The 21,689-nt window shown below is 37.2% G+C and overlaps 1 protein-coding gene across 1 annotated transcript in view; it reads right to left on the bottom strand.

The window, feature by feature from the left end:
- Window positions 1-21,689, bottom strand: part of ARHGEF38 (Rho guanine nucleotide exchange factor 38) — a 126,588-nt gene that overhangs the window by 6,104 nt on the left and 98,795 nt on the right. The window contains exons 8-13 of the mRNA XM_003829971.6: window positions 18,972-19,076; window positions 17,420-17,539; window positions 13,744-14,055; window positions 6,835-6,978; window positions 5,815-6,013; window positions 5,439-5,698 (exon numbers count right to left, since the gene is read on the bottom strand). Coding sequence (XP_003830019.1) covers window positions 5,439-5,698; window positions 5,815-6,013; window positions 6,835-6,978; window positions 13,744-14,055; window positions 17,420-17,539; window positions 18,972-19,076 — 1,140 coding nt within the window. The remainder of the gene's footprint in view (window positions 1-5,438; window positions 5,699-5,814; window positions 6,014-6,834; window positions 6,979-13,743; window positions 14,056-17,419; window positions 17,540-18,971; window positions 19,077-21,689) is intronic.

Below are 21,689 nucleotides of genomic sequence, written 5' to 3'. Positions count from 1 at the left end.
CTACACTCTATAGCAAAGGTAAAGAGATTCTGCAGAGGTGCTTATTAAAGTCCCTAGGAAATTGACTCGGAGTTAGTCAAAAGAGGGATTATCCTGGATGGGCCTGACCTACTCAGATGAGACCTTTGAAGTGCATTCAGGCCTCCTCTGAAGGGAGAGATTTGAAGCCAGAGAGATGCTCACCTACTGACTTTGAAGAAGCAAACAGCCATGTTGTAAACTGCCTATAGAGACAGCCACATGGCAAGGATTTGAGAGCAGCCTCAGGTTGTTGAAAGTGGTCTCTGGCTAATTGCCAACAAGAAAAAGGAGTCCTTAGTCCGACCAGAACAAGAAATTTAATTCTGCCAATGACCATGAGCTGGGAAGAGAACCCCCAGTTTCAGAAGCAATACAACCAACAAACACCTAGATTGCAGCTACGTGAGATCTTAAGCAGGGCACCCAGCTAAACCGTGCTTGGACTCCTGACAACAGCCCCTGAGAAATATGTTTGTTTTGTTTTAAGCCACCAAATTTGTGGTAATTTGTTACACAGCATGGAACACTAATGCAGAACATGCCATTACTATTTGATGGACAAAAGGAGAGAATACATTAGAATGGGAAGGCATATTTACGTGAATGCTTTTGTTATATTCTTTGATATAGCAAAAAACAAAACGAAGAACTTAAAAATTAAGATCCTTGGATAAATCAGTACTGCCAGGTTGTGAATATCCACTAGCTCATCCCCATTGTTCAACAAAGGCTCCAGAACATAATTTTGGGGAATTTTTTGTAGCAATCTCTCTTCTTATGAGGTAGAGAATGGATAAGCAAGTTAAATCTCTACAGCAGTGATTTCTAACATTTTAGATAAAATTTTCTTTTAAAAGTCTGTTTAAAAAGGTAGACTTCTTTCACCATAGATGTGTACATATGCAAATAAGCACAATATTTCCAATGTATTTGAGGAGACTCATTAAATCCTCCCAAAACTCATTCATAGACCACTTCAGGTCTTCGTGTCCAGGTTAAAAATTCAGCTCTAGTATAAAAATCACGGAGCCACTAGAATCTAAGTTTGAAATTGCCTATATGTGAATGATCTTTAGAGACCCAAAGATACCCCCTGAGTATGAGGTAGAGGCCACCTGTCCTTTTTGTCAGGGCCCACTAGACCCATCAATAAATCCAGACTACATCCTACAACACCCCTTGGAAACATGCTATAGCAATTCTGGAAGAAATAAAAAAAGTGCTACCACAGTAGGAAGGGAGAGGGAAATAAATGATAACAAAAAGTGGCATCCAATTAAGCCAGTACAAGTTTCAGCTGATGTTCCTGATAATAAAATAAAATCAAGAACGAAAGTCTAAATAGCCACACAGAAAATTGCTTTGTAGGATACCGCAAATGTGAACTATTACAATATGTACTGTATTCTCACTGTTGGTAAAGAAGATATAATTTTCTTCCACTTTTGATCACATTACAGGGACCTCTATAATGTATTGACTTATACTATCACATCACAAATACAGAGGTTAATCACTTTCTTCTCCCCACAATTTCTCAAAGCCAACAGAATAGAAACATCGGCCCTGGGGCAAGGATTAGGCACATGATATACTCCTTTCTCTCTGTTTTCAATATTATGCATTATGCATTATAGGGGGAGTCTGGAAACCACTGGCCCATGTGCATCTATTGGCTAGAGTTAAGACATTAAGGGAGATATTTCTACGCGGCCTTTTCTTCTCTTCTCCCTTGTAGTGAAGTTTCCAACACGTGCATCCTCTTCCTCATCTTGTAATAAGTTTATTGGGACAGACTTTGTCCCTGCACAGGGTTCACCTTCAGTTTGAGTTAGATAATTTCTACTCTGAGGGAAAGTATCAGGGATCCCATGTGCTACCGATCCAAGATGCATCTTCAATCCAGTTTTATTAGTAATAATGCTTATATGTGCTTATATTTATATTCCTGATGCTATGCCTATTTTGAATTGGTGCCAAATGCAGAGGAAAAAGAAAGCAAATAACAATTTATGAAGATATGCCATTAATATATTTTTTGTTTTGAAATACTATCTCATTTTTTTCCTCTCTTGGTAATGGAAATCTCTAATGGATGTAATTCACATTATATATATTGATAGGATTGCTTGGAGAAAATTGCTTTGAAGTACCAGCTAGTAGGAACTAAATGCAGTCTCATACTACAAACACCAGGCAGAAAGTCTATGTGAGGTGCTCAGTCCAAAGTCCCTGTAGAGCCAAGTAAGAACAAGAACTCAACATCAAGCCAGCTTTAGAGTGTGCTGATAAATTTGGCCCTCAGATTTCTGTCCATCTAGGTTATTGGGACAAGGCAAAGTCTGACAGGACATTTAATCAGGTACATAGATTTCACTGATAGAAATTCATTAGTTAGCATTATAATATGTCTTTCAGAAACTGAATAAACAACAGAGTGAACAAGTAATAGAGAAATAGTGTTTTGAAACATCAAGACAGAAGGGTAATAAGAACAAACAGTAATGTCCAGACAAGTTAAGAGTCAGTTATAACCAGGGGAAAATATTTGCAAATTATATATCTGATTAAAAAAAAACTTGCACTCAGGTTTATAAAGAACTCTTACAATGGGAAAATAAGAAGGAAAATGACCCAGTTTTTTTAAATAGGCAAATATTTGAATAGACATTCACCAAAGGAAATAGAAGAATGGCAAATGAGCCCATGAAAAAATGTTCAATAGCATTAATCATTAGGGAAATGCAAATTAAAACCCCAAAGAAATACCACCTCATACCCACAAGATGGCTATAATTAAAAAGACAAATAATAACTAATGTTGACAAGGATGTGAAGAAACTGCAACCCATAACCCTCATACTTTGCTGGTAGGAATCTAAAATGGTGCGCCCACTTTGGATTACAGTTTGGCAGTTTCTTAAAAATTTAAACATACACTTATAAAACCAATAAGAAATTACACTTCTGGGTATCTACTCAAGAGAAATAAAATCCACAACAAAGACTTGCACACGAATATTCATACCAGCATAATTCACAATAGCCCCAAACTAGAAGTTACCCAAATGACCATCAACTAGTGAGTGGATTAACAAAATATACCCACAGAATGGAATATTAGTAGGTGATAAAAAGCAACAAAGTACATATACATACTACAACATGAAAGACTCTCAATAAATTTTGCTAAGTGAAAAAAAGCAGCTGTAAAACACCACATATTGTACACTTTTGTTTATACAAAAGATACAGAAAAGGCAAATGTATGGAGACAGAAAGTAGGTTAGTGGTTCCCTGGGGTTAGGGGTGGGAAAGAGGAGGGACTACAAATGGGTGCAAAGGATTTTTTGGAGTGAAAGAAATGTTTTAAAATTGGATTAAAGTGATGGTTGCACAACTTTGTAAATATACTAAACTTGTACAACTTTGTAATATATAATAAAAGTCATGATTGTACACTTAAAAATGGATTAATTATATGACATGAATGTAAGATATTGATAAGCTGCTTTTGAAAAAAATCACCAAACCAAAAAAAGAAAAAAGTCATGAATTGGACAGCAATCAATAACTGTTAATGAAAGAAACTGAATAGAACCATACTTTTGAAGGTCAGTATGGCAATGTCTATAAAGACTTTAAATGTACATACCTTTGGCCCTCTAATATTTTAGGAATTTGTTTTACACTTATATACTCATATAAATGCACAAAAATAGATGGACAAGGCCCTTCCTTGAAATATTGTTTGAAATTTTTTAAAAGCCCAAAACATTCTATGTATCTATTATTAGGGTGATAGTTACATAAATTATATACATAAAATTAAATACTGTGTAGAGCTTTTTAAGGAATAAGATAGCCATTTAGGTTTAATTGTGTCTAAGATATATTGTTACATGGAAAAAAACCCTATATACCATACATGCTATATTTCCCACTGGTATAAATGTGTTTGTATATGCACTGAATATACAAAGGATATACCCAAGCATTGTCTCTGAAGCACAGGACAAGGGGAGAAGGGACTAAAAACCATTACTTTTATTATTATTATTATTTCTAAAGACAGGATCTCCCTCTGCTGCCCAGGCTGGATTGCAGTGGCATGATCACAGCTCACTGCAGCCTCAACCGCCCTGGCTTGTGCAATTCTCCCACCCCAGCCTCTCCAGTAGCTGGGACTACAGATGTGGGCAACCACTCTTGGCTAATTTTTTTGATTTTTAGTAGAGATGAGGTCTTGCTATGTTACCCAGGCTGTCCTCAAACTCAGCCCAAGCAATCCTCCCACCTCAGCCTCACAAAATGCTGGGATTACAGGCATGAGCCACCAAGCCCAGCTTACTTTTAAGTTACGTATGCTTTTCTACTATTTTAACTTCTCTATCTATCTGTCTATCTATCTATCTATCTATCTATCTATCTATCTATCATCTATCTATCTACACATATACATATACATAACCTCTATAAAAATAAATTTAAATAAATTATTAATACAACACTAAAGAAAAAGCAAGGGAAATAAATAAAGGAATTAGATGGTCACCACTGGGGAATGAACCATTAAGTATACTGAACCTTTCTGATATAGCAAAAACAAGTCCTGTACTATAATTAACTTACCATTTTGCAAAAAGATTGTACCAGTAGCTTTTGCATTAGTGCAGTGAGGGAAATATAGCTCTTACAAGTTTCAGTATAGACCAGTCTGACCAATATGGTGAAACCCTACTAAACTCTACTAAAAATACAAAAATTAGCCAGGCGTGGTGACGTGTACCTGTAGTCCCAGCTACTTGGGAGGCTGAGACAGGAGAATTGCTTGAACCCGGGAGGCGGAGGTTGCAGTGAGCCGAGATTGTGCCACTGCACTCCAGCCTGGGCGACAGAGTGAGACTCCATCTCAAAAAAGAAAGAAAGAAAGAAAGAAAGAAAAAGTTTCCATATATAGTGTGTGGTATTATACATGAGATTAAAACTGGCCAATTACTAGATAGCTCAATGAAGATTATGCTCTTAGAGGAATCATGGGCAATTTCCCACGTGCTATTGATGGCAGCAATCTGTTCAGTATTGAACTACTTTTCTTTGATGGGGGAGTATAAAAAGATACTTTGCTGTAAGTATGTAACAACAGGGTAGTAATAGTAATAGCTCCCATTTATTGTGTGTCTACTTTGTGCTGGCTACTTTACATACACACTTTATCTCTAATTCTTTGCTTCATTTAAGGAAACAGGCTCAGGGAATTAAACTCCTTACAAAAAGATCCACTGTGCTAATAGAGCCAGGTCTCCTTGATGTCAAAGCTGGCACTTTTCCACCAAGTGTTACAGTAATATAGAGTACAGTAGAGAGATACTCCTTCATGATTTGAACAACCACATATTTTTACATCAAATTTTTACCTGTTCGTCTACTTCTTGAAAACTGTCAACATCAGTACCATTTGTTTCAAACTTTCCACATGTGCCACTAAGAGATGAGCTGCTATCACCAATGCTGCTTTCTGAGGTGCCTGTGACACTGTCACTAGCTGGCCGTGAAGACACGAAGAGGCTGATGTTCTCAAAATCATCGTCACAGAACCTGTTCTCAGCATCCACTTTCTGCATTTTTGCTGGATTGTAGGGTTTTAGGAAGGAGGAATAAACATATCCTTTCACATCTGGATAGGAAATAAAAAGAAAGAAGAACCAAGTTCATGGGTATACTCTTCCCAAACATGTGCCCTCAGAAAAATCTCAGTTTAAAGAAGAGTGGTAGTTCTGGGGAAAAACTTACTTCCTGTGTCCACAAGCCACCTGCTTGTACTCCCCAGTGGATCTTTCTGTTCTATCACAGCCACCAAGTCTCCTTCCAGAAGATTGATGTCATATTCTTGTGTAGCATTGCACTTGCGCTTAGCTTGATAGAGTTCCTCTGCACTATATGTGGATAGAAGTTTGGAGCGATGAATGTCAGTTTGATGTGGCATTTCTGGCTGGGAGAAATAAGGAGAAGTTTTGGTTTAGACAGATACATAATAAAATCCTCATGGAGTTAGTAAATATTTTTTCCCTGGAGATTTTTAAAACATAGGAGTCACATATTTTTAGAGGATTATTTCAAGGTGCAGGCATAGGGCAGGTTATTATCGTAAAGTACCCAGCTGAGTTATTCAGTGAAAAATGTCTCTAGTAAGCACAGGAGGGCAGTGTTGTAGAGAAGAAAAAACAAGAATAAGAAGGCAGAGGTTCTAATCCCTCTTGGATGTTGCACAACCATTTTAAACTCTTTGCCATTCTGTAGACAACCCCTTGCATATTAAGCACTTGATAAATAATATTCAGCTAACTAAATTGCACATGTACATGTCTTTATCTGGGAAATATCATCAGCAAATTAGACAAGAATCAAGACGCTTATACTCCCCCCTCAGCTCGGGCCCTAAGAGACTTTGAGAAACCCACTTATCTCTGGGGCCTGGTATGCCTTATGTAGAAAAGGAAATGGCTGGACTATATGATTTATCTTTATAAAATCTTATTCAACAAATATTTATTGAGTGCCTCCTACCTTGTGACAAGCACCATTTTAGTCATTTTAGGCACTTTGGGGATACATCATGTACAAAGTAGAAAAAAAATCCATGATCTTATGGAGCTTATGGTATATAGGATAGAAATGTACAAGAAATTCTACACATACGTAAATTATAGGATATTAGAATGAGATAAGTGATCTGGAAAATAATATGATACTATGACTTGGATAAGGCAAAGAGGTGAAGGTTATCATAGTCACGAATGCTGCCAAACTCACCAGAATCTGCACAGGTTTCTTCTTTTCAAAACTGAGTTTCCTCTCAATAAAGGTGGCACTGTTTTCTTTCACACAATTCAAATTTTGGATCTCTTCTAGTACTTGATTCTGAATCTCAGAAATGCTTGAAACCAACAGTGGCACCTATAGGTAGAAATAATATGGCATTGTTTCCAGACACCTAGATAATCATATCAGGTGTTAAATGTATTGAGTTGTGATGAACAGTTGAGGAGGTATAAGGTAGCTCCATTGTGAAAAGTTAGGGCAACTTTAGAACTTCTAGATAAATATGGTCTAATTTATTGTCTCTAGAAACCCCACAAACATGATAGGAATTTTTTTTTTTAAGTTTCAAGCCAAATGAAAGAACAGAAGAGAAAAAATAGCAATGAAGTCTTGGAAGAAAAGCTCAGGAGCTCATGGCAGTAGGTACCTCCCTTGTGGTGGGGTAGGATGGTGGCAAGGGAAAGCAGCTAAAAGAAGGAGCACTGATTAAGAGCCTGTGCTGGTTTTAAAACAAATTCTTCAACATTGCTTCCTACAAAGAAATGGAGTTTACATCCTTACCCCTCAAAAACTGGGTAAGTCTGGCATAGTGGCTCATGCCTGTAATCACAGCCAATAGGGAGGCTGAGGTAAGAAGACTGTTTGTGCCCAAGAATTTGAGACCAGCCTGGGCAATGTAGCAAGACCTTGTCTCTAAAAAATTTTTAAATCTTAGCCAGGCATGGTAGTACATGCCTGTAGTTCAGCTAATCAGGAAGCTGAGGCCAGAAGATCACTCGAGCCCTGGAGTTCAAGACCAGCCTGGGCAACTAGTCACTACTAAAAAAAAATTTTTTTTTCAGGCTGGAGTGCAGAGGCACGATTTTGGCTCACTGCAACCTCCGACTCCCTGGTTCAAGTGATTCTCCTGCCTCAGCCTCCCAAGTAGCTGGGATTATAGCCACGCATCACCACGCCCAGCTAATTATTTTTTGTATTTTCAGTAGAGACGGGGTTTCACCATGTTGGCCAGGATGCTGTCCATCTCCTGACCTCATGATCTGCCCGCCCCGGCCTCCCAAAGTGCTGGGATCACAGGCATAAGCGACCGCACCTGGCCTGCTACTAAAAATTACAAAATAATAATCATAATAATTAATAAATAAAATTAGCCCGGTGAGGTGGTATGTGCCTGTAATCCCAGCTACTCTGGAGGCTGAGGCAGGAGGACTGCTTGGACCTGGGAAGTTGAGGCTGCAGTGAGCTCTGTGATCACACCATGACACTCCAGCCTGGGTGATAGAGTGAGATCCTGTCTCAACAACAACAGCAACAACAAAACAGCTTTCTTGCTCTCTGGCTTCCAAATGGATTCAATCAATCCATCATTAAGGAGCACCTGTAGGAAATTAGAATGGGGGAAGAAAATGAGATAAGGATATTTATTTCCTAATTTTGCTTTCAGTAGTATTGACAGAAACACACAGCTCCTATCAAGTCACCCTCTCCACATACCTCTCTCTCTACACATTGCTGTGACTGCTCCCTCCCCATATTTCTTTGAACCTAGATGTTGTTGTACCCCAAACCCCTATGCCTGCCCAGGGCAAGGCACTATTTCTAAAGGTTTTCCTGTGCCATACTCACATTTTTGTAAATAGTTATTAAAGTTTTCTCCAAATGCCTAACTTGAATGCATTATGATTTTCCTACTGGAATCATGACTAATACACAAATCACATACTTTACATGCTTAATGTGAACTCAACCGAATCTATGCTATAACTGTATTGAAGGGGGTATAGAAAGAGTGTGTCTGACTATAGCAAATGTAGGGGTATAGAGAGAAGAGAGAGCTAAATCCTCATTTTTCATAGTGGATTGTATTATATCTAAAATGTATTAATAATGAAATGACAACACAAGAGTCTTATTTTTAAATATGAAGGTAAATACCAAGAGAATCATCTAAAAGAGTTGGAAAGTAGTTACCACTGAGGCGGGAGAAATGGAATAAAGGGAGCGAAGGACAAGTGTTTTTCGTCATCAAACCTGAATAACTACTTGAATCTTTATGTGTATGCATAACTGTAATAAAAATGAAAATTAAAAATAGAGCTTTGAATTCTTCAAAAAGATAGAATTACCATATGATTCAGCAATCCCACTTGTGGGTATATATCCAAAATAATTGAGAGCAGGATCTTGAAGAGATATTTGCACACCTATGGTCATTGCAGCATTATTCACAATAGCAAGAGATAGACACAACCCAAATGATCATTGACATATGAGTAAATAAGCAAAATGTGTTTTAGGGTTTTTTTTTTTGTTTTTTTTTTTTGAGATGGAGTTTCACTCTTGTTACCCAGGCTGGAGTGCAATAGTGCAATCTCAGCTCACTGCAACCTCCGCCTCCCAGATTCAGGTGATCCTCCAGCCTCAGCCTCCCGAGTAGCTGGGATTACAGGCATGTGCCACCACACCTGGCAAGTTTTTGTATTTTTAGTAGAGACAAGGTTTCGCCATGTTGGCCAGGCTGGTCTTGAACTCTCGGCCTCAAGTGATCCGCCTGCCTCAGCCTCCCAAAGTGCTGGGATTACAGGCGTGAGCCACCACATCCAGCCCAAAATGTGTTTTTTATATATAATGAAATATTCACATTTAAAAATGAAAGAAATCCTATCACATGCTACAACATGAATGAATCTTGAGGACATTATATTAAGCAAAATAAGGCAGTCACAGAGACAAACACTGTGTGATTCCATTTACATGACGTATTTAAAGTAGTCAAATTTGTAGAGACAGAAAATAGAATGATGGTTGCCAGGGACTTGGGGGAGGGGAGCATGGGGACTTGTTTAATGAGTATAGTTTCAGTTTTGCAAGATGAAAATGTTCTGGAGAGCTATTACACAACAATATAAGTATACTTAACACTACTGAAATGTACACTTGAAAATTCTTATAATGGTAAATTGTGGTTTTTTATACAATTAAAAATTTAAAAATTATTTACATTATTATTCTCATTTTAATTCATATGAGAAAATTTAAACAGAAGGATACATTAATTTACACAATGTAGTATAGCAGTGAGCAGGTATTAAAACAAGGTACTCTAGTGTTCTCTAATCACTATTCAATTCTGCCTTTCAGAAATACATGTAGTTATGCAAGATGTGTTACCATTGGGTAAGCTGTGTAAGGGTTGTACAGGATCTCCGTAATACTTCTTACCACTGCATATGAATCTCTAAGTATCACAAAATAAAAAGTTTAAATATACATAGTACATATAAAATAAAGAATAAAATCATTTTAATGAGGATAACTTCTCCAAAATGCCTTTTACTTTAAGATGCTAGAAATTTCTCAAAAACAAAGCATCTCTATGCTCTTGTTCGGCTATGGACTGCAATGTGAAAGATACTCAGATAATTTAAAATAGAAACTGAAAATGCCTTTAAAAATCACATGATTCAAAGTGGGGATCAAAGATACCTAAAATAACATGTCTTTTCTGACTAGTAAATTCCTGCCAAAGCTCAACTTTGTTCTGAACTTATGAACCCACCTTCTACCATGACCTCAGAATGAAATTATCGAAATAATTTGCAAATTAAATGTGTTTCATTGAGAAAGTAGTAACAAGAGATTATTTTTAAATAAATAGTGTTGGAGCAACTGGAAAGTCATTTGGAAAAAGATAAAATTAAATCCATATTTTACAACATGAACCAGGATAAAATCTACATGGATTGATTATTTAAATAAAAAAAATGAAACCCTAAATATACTAGAAGAAACACTGCTGAATTTATTTGGAGCCTTAAAATATGGAAGTCCTTTATAAGATTCAAAATCTAGAAGTCATAAAATGAAATTAATAAATCTGACTGCATTTTTTAAAAACACAAACATTAGCATGAAAAAAAATCACAAGTGAAGTCAAAGACAAAGGTTAACTTGGAAAAAGTAGTCTCAATTTTTATCTCAACAAAAGGCTCATCTCCCTAGCATATACATTGCTGCTAGAAATTAAGGAGAAAAATACCAAGAACCCAAAGAGAAAGGAGTAAAACACGTGAACAACTAACTCACAGGAAGATAAATAGCCCTCATATGTGAAGAGTCTCAATCTCACTAATACTTAAAGAAATGCAAATTAAAATTACACTTGAAACCTATTAGATTGGCAAAAATCCAGAGAAACCAGCTTTCTTACATGTTACAAGTGGGAATCCAAAATGGTACATAGTTAAGCAGGGAATCTGGCAATATCCAGCAAAATTACATATGTCTTTACCCTTTGACACAGAGATCCCACTTCTATCATTTCTATAAATCTGTCCTACAGATACATCTGCCCACGTATCATGACCCCGGCATTATTTGTAATAAAAAAAGTTGGAAATAGATCAAATACTCATCAATAGGGACAGGTTAATACACAAAAGAATACATATTGTATGATTCCATTTATATGAAGTACAAAACAGGTCAAACAATGTATGGTAATAAAGGTTAGAAAAATGGTTACTTTTAGGTGCCTGGGAATGGTCATGAGAGACCTTTATGCGGAACTGGAAAGGGATTATATCTTGATCTGGGTGGTAGTTACACGGATGTATATATGCAAATATTGATTGAGATGTGCAGTTCAGACTGGTGCAGTTTAATGTATAGAAGTTATTACTTCAATTTAATAAGTTTTAAAACAGAGTGCTGATCAGGGAAATACAAATAAAAACCACAATGAGATACCACTGCACACCCATTAGGATAGCTATAACAATAATAATAATAATAATAAAGAGGTGTGGAGAAATTGAAGCTCTCAATCGATACTGCTGAGAAGATAAAATAGTGCAGCCACTTTGGAAAACAGTCTGGTAGTTTTTCAAAAGGTTAAACATAGAGTTAACATATGATCCAGAAATTCCACTCCTAGGTATATAATCAACAGAAATGAGAACATATATCCACTAAAAACTTGAATGTTTACAGAAGCATTACTAATAACAGCCAAAAAATGGAAATAACCCAAATGCCCATCAACTGACGAATGAATAAGTAAAGTGTGGTATATTCATACAATGGAATGTTATTTGGCGATAAAATGAATGAAATAATGAAACATGCTAGGCATGAAGAAACCTTGAAATGTTATGCTAAATAGAAGAAGCCAGTCACAAATAACCATGTACTGTATGATTTCATTTATACAAAATGCCCAGAATAGGAAAATCTGTACAGGCAGAAAGTAAATTGATAGTTGCCTAGAGCTGGGGAGGTTGGGAAAAAATGTGGATGGGTACAGGGTTCCTTTAGGGGGCTATGACAATGTTCTAAAATTGGTTGTGGCAATGGCTGCACAACTCTTGTGAATATACTAAAAATAATCAAATTGTATACTTTAAATAGGTGGAATGTATGGTATATAAATTATATCACAATAAAGTTATTTTAAAAATAGGGGACTGGTTATACATTATTATACAGCCATGCAGTAAGTTACTATAAAGCTGTAAAAAGAATTAGGAAGCTCAGTCTGGGCGCAGTGGCTCATGCCTGTAATCCCAGCACTTTGGAAGGCCGAGGCGAGTGGATCACCTGAGGTCAGAAGTTCGAGACCAGCCTGACAATGGAGAAACCCCGTCTCTACTAAAAACACAAAAATTAGCTGGGCTTGGTGGCACATGCCTGTAATCCCAGCTACTTAGGAGGCTGAGGCAGGAAAATTGCTTGAACCCGGGAGGTGGAGGTTGCAGTGAGCCGAGATCGGGCCTTTGCACTCCAACCTGGGCAACAAAAGTGAAACTCCATCCCCCCCCACCAAAAAAAAAAAAAGAATGAGGAAGCTCTTTATGTACTATTATAGATGCATTCTCAGAATATATTGTTAAAGAGCAAGTGCAGAATGGTATATATAATATGCTGTTTTTTACTTTTAAGAAATAAAAATATATATTTGCATTTATTGTTACTGGCATGAGAAAGCACTAAATGCATAAAAATAAACTAATAAAAATGGGGATGAGAGTGGGGAATGGGATGCTAGAGGAACAGGTATGAGTGTGAGACTGATTATACATTTACACAGTTTTGGCTTTTGAACCCTGTAAACATAGCCCTCGTTTATTCAATTTAATTTAATTCAAAATATAAGTTAAAAGTTAATTAATGCACAATAGAAAATAAAGTAGGGACAATTATTTCTGCTCCAGGTGTTACCCATTGAATAGCTATCCATCTCATTCAGATGAGAACTAGTGTACTTGAAACGTAGGGCCAAGAAACCAAGCTAATTTTTAAAAAGTTGATATAAGTTGTAAATATCTTTCTTCCTCATCAGGAAAATAATTATAAAATTATATCCTAATGGGAGGCGAAGCTACACACACACACACACACACACAAACACACACACAAAACCAGGCTTCTCTTTCTTGGGGAAAAATGAAATCAAAACAAAGCATGGTTTGAACGTTATCCTGCATCTTTCATTATGCTGAGATGGCCTTCTTTATAAAGCCACATCTTAAATAGTCACAGTTAACATCTAAGAACTATTGATCAGAAAAAAATACAAAATATAAATTGTTGATAAGCTTCAATGTTGCATCAGGCAGGTGGAGCAAGGCTAAAAGGTGTTTGGTATTTGAAAAGGCATCTCCAAAAAAGAATTACAAATGTGTAAGTCACAGTAAACCTGAACTAGGAAACCCTCTTTGAGTTTCCCATGGATAAGACAGATAAGGAACAGGAGACTATCTGACTGGATTTAGTTAAAATAAATACACACACACCACACGGCACACATGTGCACACTCTGAACAGGGCTTTCGTATGGGTGTGGTTTCTAGCAGATCCAGTAGGCCAAGGTAGCTAGCTAGGTGTTGGTGCTGTGCTTACCGGCACAAGTGTGGAATAAGCCTGCTGTGCCACGAGCATCAGGTCTCTAAGGAGGGTAATGAAGCTGCATAGACAGTTCAACAGAATCTTCCGAGCAGCCTGGTTGAATGCCTGGAGCTCCTCCACAAGCTGGGCGTTGAGGGCCTCATACTCCTTTTTGGCCAAGTCTGACTCCTCTCCCGCTGATCGCTGCAGGTAGCTGTTGCAATCCAGCAGTTTGTCATAGCGTTTCTGGATGAGCTTGTGAGGCCCTGGGAATAAGGACAGCAGGGCTGACAAGGGGGTCAGGATGAGTCTCTGTAAATGAGATGCCTGCCAAAAGAAAAAATGAGCCCATTTCAGAGAGAGGATCAGCCCATACCTTGTCCAGTTCTGCTATCCATAGGTTTACCTTTTCCCCCACGAGAAGCACAAAAGAAAACAGGAAAGCACCGACCCAGATTAAAAGAGGATCTGATCATTTTGTGTCTGGCTAAACCTATTCAAAGACTTAAAACAGGAGCTCTAAGTCGTAACATTGAACCTAAAAAGTGAGCAGGAAGAGGAATACAAAAGTTAAAGCCTGCTCACCCAAAATATAACTCCACTTTTTTCTCTACAGTCTTTGGTTTTGTCATTGTCATCTCCTTCAACACTTTTTCATTCCCCTCCTTTCTCATCCCAGAGCCAGCACTTGAGGGTAGGGGGGAATCGCTAGCCTTTGACTACCAAGACTGTGTAAAAGATTCACCATATCGCTCCCACCTTCTGCTGGCAGCAAAAGGAATATAGTTCATCCCATAGGAGACTGTACCCTATTCTTCCCATATCAGCCCCAAATCCCTGGCTACCCTGGAGGCTTATGTTTGATAGTGGAATTATATCCCCTATACAGATAGTAACCCCTTAATAAAGGTATTTTAATCTTGACACAGAAATGACCACAGAGTTGTAACTTGTTTTATTTTTAATTAATTAATTAATTTTGAGACAGGGTCTCACTCTGTCGCCCAGGCTGGAGTGCAGTGGCACTTTCTCAGCTCACTGCAGCCTCTGCTCAAGCCATCCTCCCACCTCAGCCTCCCGAATAGCTAGGACTACAGGAATGTGTCACCATGCTTGGCTAATTTTTAAAATTTTTGGTAGAGATACGGTCTCACTCTATTGCCCAAGATGGTCTTGAACCCTTAGGCTCAAGCAATCCTCTCACCTTGGCCTACACGTTCTGTTTTAAATACATTAAAGGATTAAGCTGATGCTGTTTCTGTGTCTTAAATTGTTTACACTTTTTGGCCTGAGTCATTGAAAATGAACTTCATAGAACTGCCCAACTTCATGACATAACCTGATCATCCTAGATTTAATTTCTTCTATTTCTCTTCTGTTTTACATTTGCTGACTGCCCTACTTTACCCTTCATCATATATGCTTATATGATATTTTATGATAATTTGGAAGTAGGTTTCTCTTTTGTAACCCCAAAGCTATCCTAGGGAATCAGTATCTGAGCAGCAGCTTGTATTAATTAACTTAAATGGCCCCTGGTAAGTTGGTCTGAACTCATGGGAAATCTAGGGGAGAGGGAAACCAATCTCTTATTGGCACCAGCAATAGCCAACACAAATTAAATTTGATGTCTAGCTTATGAGATAATCAATATACACCTACAGACTGTTTAATGAGTCTCTTGATAAACAAAGAATCTATTTACTGTGTCTGGGATAAATTACTATGTTTGTGACTTGACTGGATTCTACAGGTAATCTAATTACAGATATATATATATATATATATATATATATATATATATATATCTCCAGTGACTCATAGACACAAAATGATTCACCTTTACTTAGGAATTGTTGTTAGAACAAATAAGAATTAGACTTTATTATTTTGTCCTAAAAAAAGTGTAGATATGTATCACTCATGGTTAGATAAGAATAACTGCTCTGCCTTTAGATAGATTTTGAGTTCTTAATATTTGATTTTTAAAAAGAGTTCTATATATGTTATCCACAAAAGTTACTTTTATATTGAGCCTTCTCACAATTTTTTTAACTTAGCCTAATTAATCATCTTGTGGTTTTATGCAAGGTATGCAGGACACTTCTGGCTTCTTTCCATCAAAGTCAGGAGCATGCTTGCTGAGGGAGAAGCTACATATCACACTTTCAGGTGGTACTCAATAAATATATATTAACTTAATGTATTGGAACTAAGCTAAAGAGCAAACCTTTAAAGACTTTTCTAGAATGTGTGCTCTCTATAATTAAATGCAGAAAATACATAAAGAACTAGCCACACCTTTTCCATTAAACATATACTGTAAAAACATCTATCTATCTATCTATCTATCTATCTATCTATCTATCTATCTATCTATCATCTATTTATCTATCTCATCATCACCATCATCTATCTGTCTGTATCTATCCATCCATCCATTCATCTGTCGTTGACCTGTTTCTCTATCATATTAGCTCAGATGTAAGCCTGACTTTCCATTCCCCAGTGCCAGAAAAGCAAAATGCTCCTGCCTGGTTTTTCTACTAGATCGGGGGCTGTATGACTTCCTAGGGTTTGGAATTATGTGAGGCTCTTCATTGGTTGTCACAACGTCTTGATGTGAGGGGATGTTACTGAGATTTTGAGCCTGGTGGGCAAAAATGCTGAACATCCTCCAACAAAAGGGCCACTCCATGAAGATTTGTCTTACCCAAAATGCCTATAATGCCAACACGAAAATGCCACTTTCAAGATGATCAGTCTATCTTCTATATAATTCTTGAAATACTACTATGAAATAATAATACCTATAGAAACACAAGGCACTAAATTAAAACTAATATTACCAAGAGTAACTTACTACTAAAATGTGTTATTGGCTCAAGCATGTTTTTATGATTCCCAAGATATATTTTATAGAACTCTTACAAAATAAATGTTTTACCGTGGAACAAAATAAATAACATATGACTCTTAAATAAAAGTCTTTCTCAATAGGAAGTCTTTGCCTTCCAGTATATAGCATGTTAATAAGTGTCATATCCTCGGTGAGTACCTTTGCTCTTTCTGTAAGGACTCAAGGCATTTCCAGAGACTTGTTTAAGAAAAGCATAGCTCACTTGACCCCAGGAGTTTGAGACCAGCCTGGGCAACATGGTGAAACCCTGCCTCTACAAAAAATGCAAAAATTTTTCTAGGTGTGGTGGTGTGCCCCTTTAGTTCCAGCTACTCGAGAGGCTGAGGAGCGAGGATTGCTTAAGCCCAAGAGGCAGAGGTTTCAGTGAGCTGAGATTGTTCCACTGCACTCCAGCCTGGGCAACAGAGCCAGATCCTGTCCCAGAAAAAAGAAAAAAGAAAAAGAAAAGCAAAGCTTTCTAACTTAATAATTTCTTAATATTTCACATGCAGACTTAAACTAAATATTAATTTTAAAAGCTGCACTGACACTGGCTACCCCTAGAAACACAATCTGTGGTCCTCTTAAATTTCCATCATAGTAAAATCCTCACTAATCCACTTTAAAAATATTAAATGATTTTTTAAAATCCCGTTTAAATCTACTAATTTTGACATTAATATTTGCTTTAGTGCATGTTTTATTTCTGACTCCAGAAAAACAAACAAAAAGCAGCTTTCCTTTCAACCTCACTATTTAATTTGCATTTATCTGTGAATATAAATAACTTACAAAGTCATGACACGAATTTAAGGCATTACTTAGGGTCTCAGAATAGTCCATCTCATCGTCTTTGTTGTATGAAATCTCCTGAAGGTCCATCACACTCTGCAGAGCCAGGGGCATGGCATCCTGAAACCCAAGAACAAAGTTAAAAAAAGGCAAGTTTTGAGGTCAGTATAATTAACATATCCCAAATGTGGACTTCGTCAGCATAACCCTTAAGTATCACTGAGAGGTTATTTAAAAAGGAACAACAAACATTTTATAAATGCTCTGTACAATCAGGTTGCTTGTAAGAATATATTTCCTTACATTTTCCTTATGTCTCTTTCTCATAGTACTCTGTATACGACCCTCTTTGATTAAACAGTCCATCTTAAATTCCCTCATTAGCTATTCTTTAGCTTGCAATTCTTACAAATTTCTTATTTTAAAAATCACTCCTCTTTGATTTAAATTCATCAGTTTTCCTTAGAAAATTTAATGCTCTCTTTAAGAGAAGATGCTTACATTTTTTGTTGAATCTATTAGTGGAAATAGAAGACTTTCCTGTAGATGTTCCCAAGAGACATTTACTCCTTGAAAGATACATAAAGGATAGGGTTCCCACTACTCTCTGGCTGTTATAACTGTTTTTGGTTTTCGTTTCACAGAAGGCAGCATTTTAGGAAGAAAATAGCAAACCAGATTGTAAAGTAGGCTTTGTATCAGATAATAAATAAGAACAGAATGGTACATGTACATGGAAACTTGTCTCCAAATCATTCTGATATTTTATCTAAGAGTGCAAACATCTGCTTCCAGAAACAGATATCTAAGATATCCAGGAGAAAAACTTCTGGAATATAGAAGGGGACAGTTTGGTAACTGATTTACATGTAACACTACTAACTTTCTATGTGTCATGGTCATAGCCATTGTCAAGGTGGCATGAAGGACACTGTTTCCTCTTTATGAGATCCATTAGAGAAAACCTCTGACTGGTTTTTCTACCAAGCATAATCATACTGTACTCCAATTACTTGGTTGAAATCAGTGATTCTCAAAGGGTCAGGACAACTTCTTATGGGATTGGAAATTTCTGGGAGTATTTCTGTTTTCTAACATAATCTCATGGGAGCATTTCCATATTGTAGTTAATAGGACTTTGTAGTTCAATTTATTTTCCTTTATATTGATTTTTATACTTATTTTAGGTACTAGAAAGAGATGTGTTAGTACAAACAAACAAATTTTCTGTCTCTTGCAATTTTGTGTTAATGAACTCATCTCTGTTGCAAAGAAAGCATGCTGATAGTCCATGAAGCAATCATCTGAGCAAAAAAGTCCCACAATATGACTATTTGGACTGGGGAGAGAGTGGAGCAGGTAAGAGGTCAAACAGCAAAACACCTCTATATATTGGCTTCCTTTACCAGCAGTTTGCAGCCTTCCAATTTTGATCCGGTGTCACAACATAAAGGAAGGAACAGTCACATTTACTCTTCAAAACAACCATGGAAATCAATGGTTTGTATCAGATGTTCCTGTAGAACACTGAAAACAGTTGTGTCTCACCTACCTGTATGTGTTGAAGACAGAGTGAAATGTTCTTCACACAAAGCCTCACAGTCTTTTCTAAAGCTCTAAACAGCTTTTCTTCTCTGTTAAAGGTATTGTCTTTAACCTAAAATATATATGAAATTATTTTCATAACTCAAATGAAACAGATATTTTTTAAAATAGCACAGACCATACTGGTCCAGCACATTACAAAAGAAAATTCTTTGATGATATGAAAACATTTGATGACATGCTGTCTGTCTTAACACATACTTTCTCTGTTGGTACATAACACAACTGATGCTCAGTTAGTGTAGTAAAGCCAAGTCCTATAACTCAAATTGCTGTTGTTAATTTCCACATAGCTTCACCCATGTCACAGTAGATGTGGTATTGTAAAACTTTCTCTGTAGTTTTTAATGGCATACATTATGTATGTACGCAAACCATATTACATTTTTGGGTTTATAAAATAGCCACATTTGATCTATTGACTAGAACTTCTTGTTTTGTTCGTATGATTCATTCCAATTTATTTAACAGTGCTTATTTAGAAAATATTCTTAGATTCATGGTTAAATAAATGTGGCCTGTAATCCCAGCACTTTGGGAGGCCAAGGCGGGCGGATCACGAGGTCAGGAGTTCGAGTCCAGCCTGGCCAATATGGTGAAACCCCGTATCTACTAAACATACATAAAGTAGCCAGGCCTGGTGGTGTGCACGTGTAGTCCCAGATACTCAGGAGGCTGAGGCAGGAGAGTCGCTTGAACCCAAAAGGCGGAGGGTGCAGTGAGCCAAGATCATGCCACTGCACTCCAACCTGGGCAACAGAGCGAGACTCCGTCTCAAAAAAAAAAAAAAAAAAGAAAAGAAATGTGAAAATTCTTTATCAACTCAAACTTGAAGGATAATATATAATCTTAGCAAAAATAGTCCTTCTGTTAAGATAACTCAGCAGACTTAAGATAGTGTCACATGTATTCAGTTATTTTGTCATCTTACATGTACATCCATTAGAATTCAGAAAGATATGCTTTTTATGCTGTGACAATTTCTAGGAGCACACATTTATTGCTGCTATTAATAGCAAGCAGTATTTCTTGGCTATCAAAATGGCTACAAAACAAGATCGGAACCAGCCTCATCCTGGCAAAATCTGTGTGAACGTGCAAATGCTTCATGGAATAGGGTATGTATTATTAAGCTTGGCACTGGGTAATAACCATAGCAGTGCTTGGTTCATCTGTTTTTAAATTTAAGATGGTTGATATTAGAACTCAATGGATCAAAAATGGTGACATTTTATTTTATTTTTAAACTTCTTAATATTGTTTATCTACAAAGCTTTTGATTAAATAGGCAGCAGAGTTCTTTGGAATCCCCACAAAATCCAACATTCTCTGCCTTAGGGTTGCTATGCTCCAACTCAGTCTAGTGTGTATAACAATATGCTAGGGCAGATTTTTTTAAAATGCAGTTTCCAAGGAGGCGTCACCAGATATTTTATTTTGTATATCATCTGGCTAGGACCCAGATGATTCCAAAGTAGAAGGTTCAAGAATCACACTGTGAGAAATATTGCCCAATTCTACTTTCCTATAAGCGAGACTTTTCCATGCTGTTTTCTGTTGCTGGAATATACTGCTGTTCGTTTCCTGCCTTGCAAAATCCTGTTTATTTTTAAGGACTAGTTCAAATGTCACCCATTCTATAAATCCTCCCTTTTCTCCTATTCTTCCCACTATAGAAAATTAATTGCTCTCTCCTATGTGCTCTCATAACCCTGGTTAATGATTTAAGTGATTCTCTCCACTGATGGATTTCGGTTGTTTCAGATTAACTATTGTTGTTTTAATGAAAATAATAGCGAACATTTGTTAAACACTGACTATGTTCCAGACACTGCCAAAACCTTTCTTCCACCTTCTCATTGTAATCCTTACACATATATAATGGAATTATGATTACTCCCATTTTAGAGATAAAGAAACAGAAGCTTCAGGAGGTATGGCAGAGATTGTTAACATTCCTCCTACTGTCCCTTTATTGATAGAATCCACACCTCTATTTCAAGTTGGACACTTGGCTGCCCTGCTAGAGACTACATTTCCCAAACTCCCTTGCAGCTGGCTCTGCCCTGGTAACCAGGTTTGTGCAAATAGGATGTGGATGAAGCCTTGTTTTTCATGTCTGAGTCTTGGCCTTATAACATTTCTTTGGGACTTGAAAGAAGACATGGCAGGAATACAGCTTCAACCAGGCAAATGAAAACAATATGTTTAGAAAAATCACTAAGGGAACTGGGTTCCTGAAGGATCTTATGAAGCAGAGCTCATCTGGATTCACATCTCAGGACTCTTAAAACAGAGAGAGCGGCCAGGAGCAGTGGCACATGCTTGTAGTCTGCGCTACTTGAGAGGCTGAGGTGAAAGGATTGCTAGAGCCCAGGAGTTTGAGGCTGCAGCGAGCTATGATAATGGCACTACACTCTAGCCCAGCTTGGGCAACAGAGCAAGACTCTGTCTCTAAAAAAATTAAAAAAAGAGAGAGAGAAATAAACAACTACCTGACTTAGCCTACTATGCCTTTGGAATCTCTTTGTGACAGATATGTTGTCTTTACCCTAGTTAATATGGGCAGTTAAAGAAACTTACCCACGGTATAGTAGGATCAGGATTCAACCCCAAGCAGTCTGAATTCAGAACCTATACCTGTTCATCTTTGTAGTCCCAATCT

The sequence above is a fragment of the Pan paniscus genome, chromosome 3 (assembly GCF_029289425.2).
Source record: "Pan paniscus chromosome 3, NHGRI_mPanPan1-v2.0_pri, whole genome shotgun sequence".
In the NCBI taxonomy this organism is placed as follows: domain Eukaryota; kingdom Metazoa; phylum Chordata; class Mammalia; order Primates; family Hominidae; genus Pan; species Pan paniscus.
The sequence above is the reverse complement of the archived record's forward strand: the minus strand, read 5'-3'. Positions and strand labels throughout refer to the sequence as shown.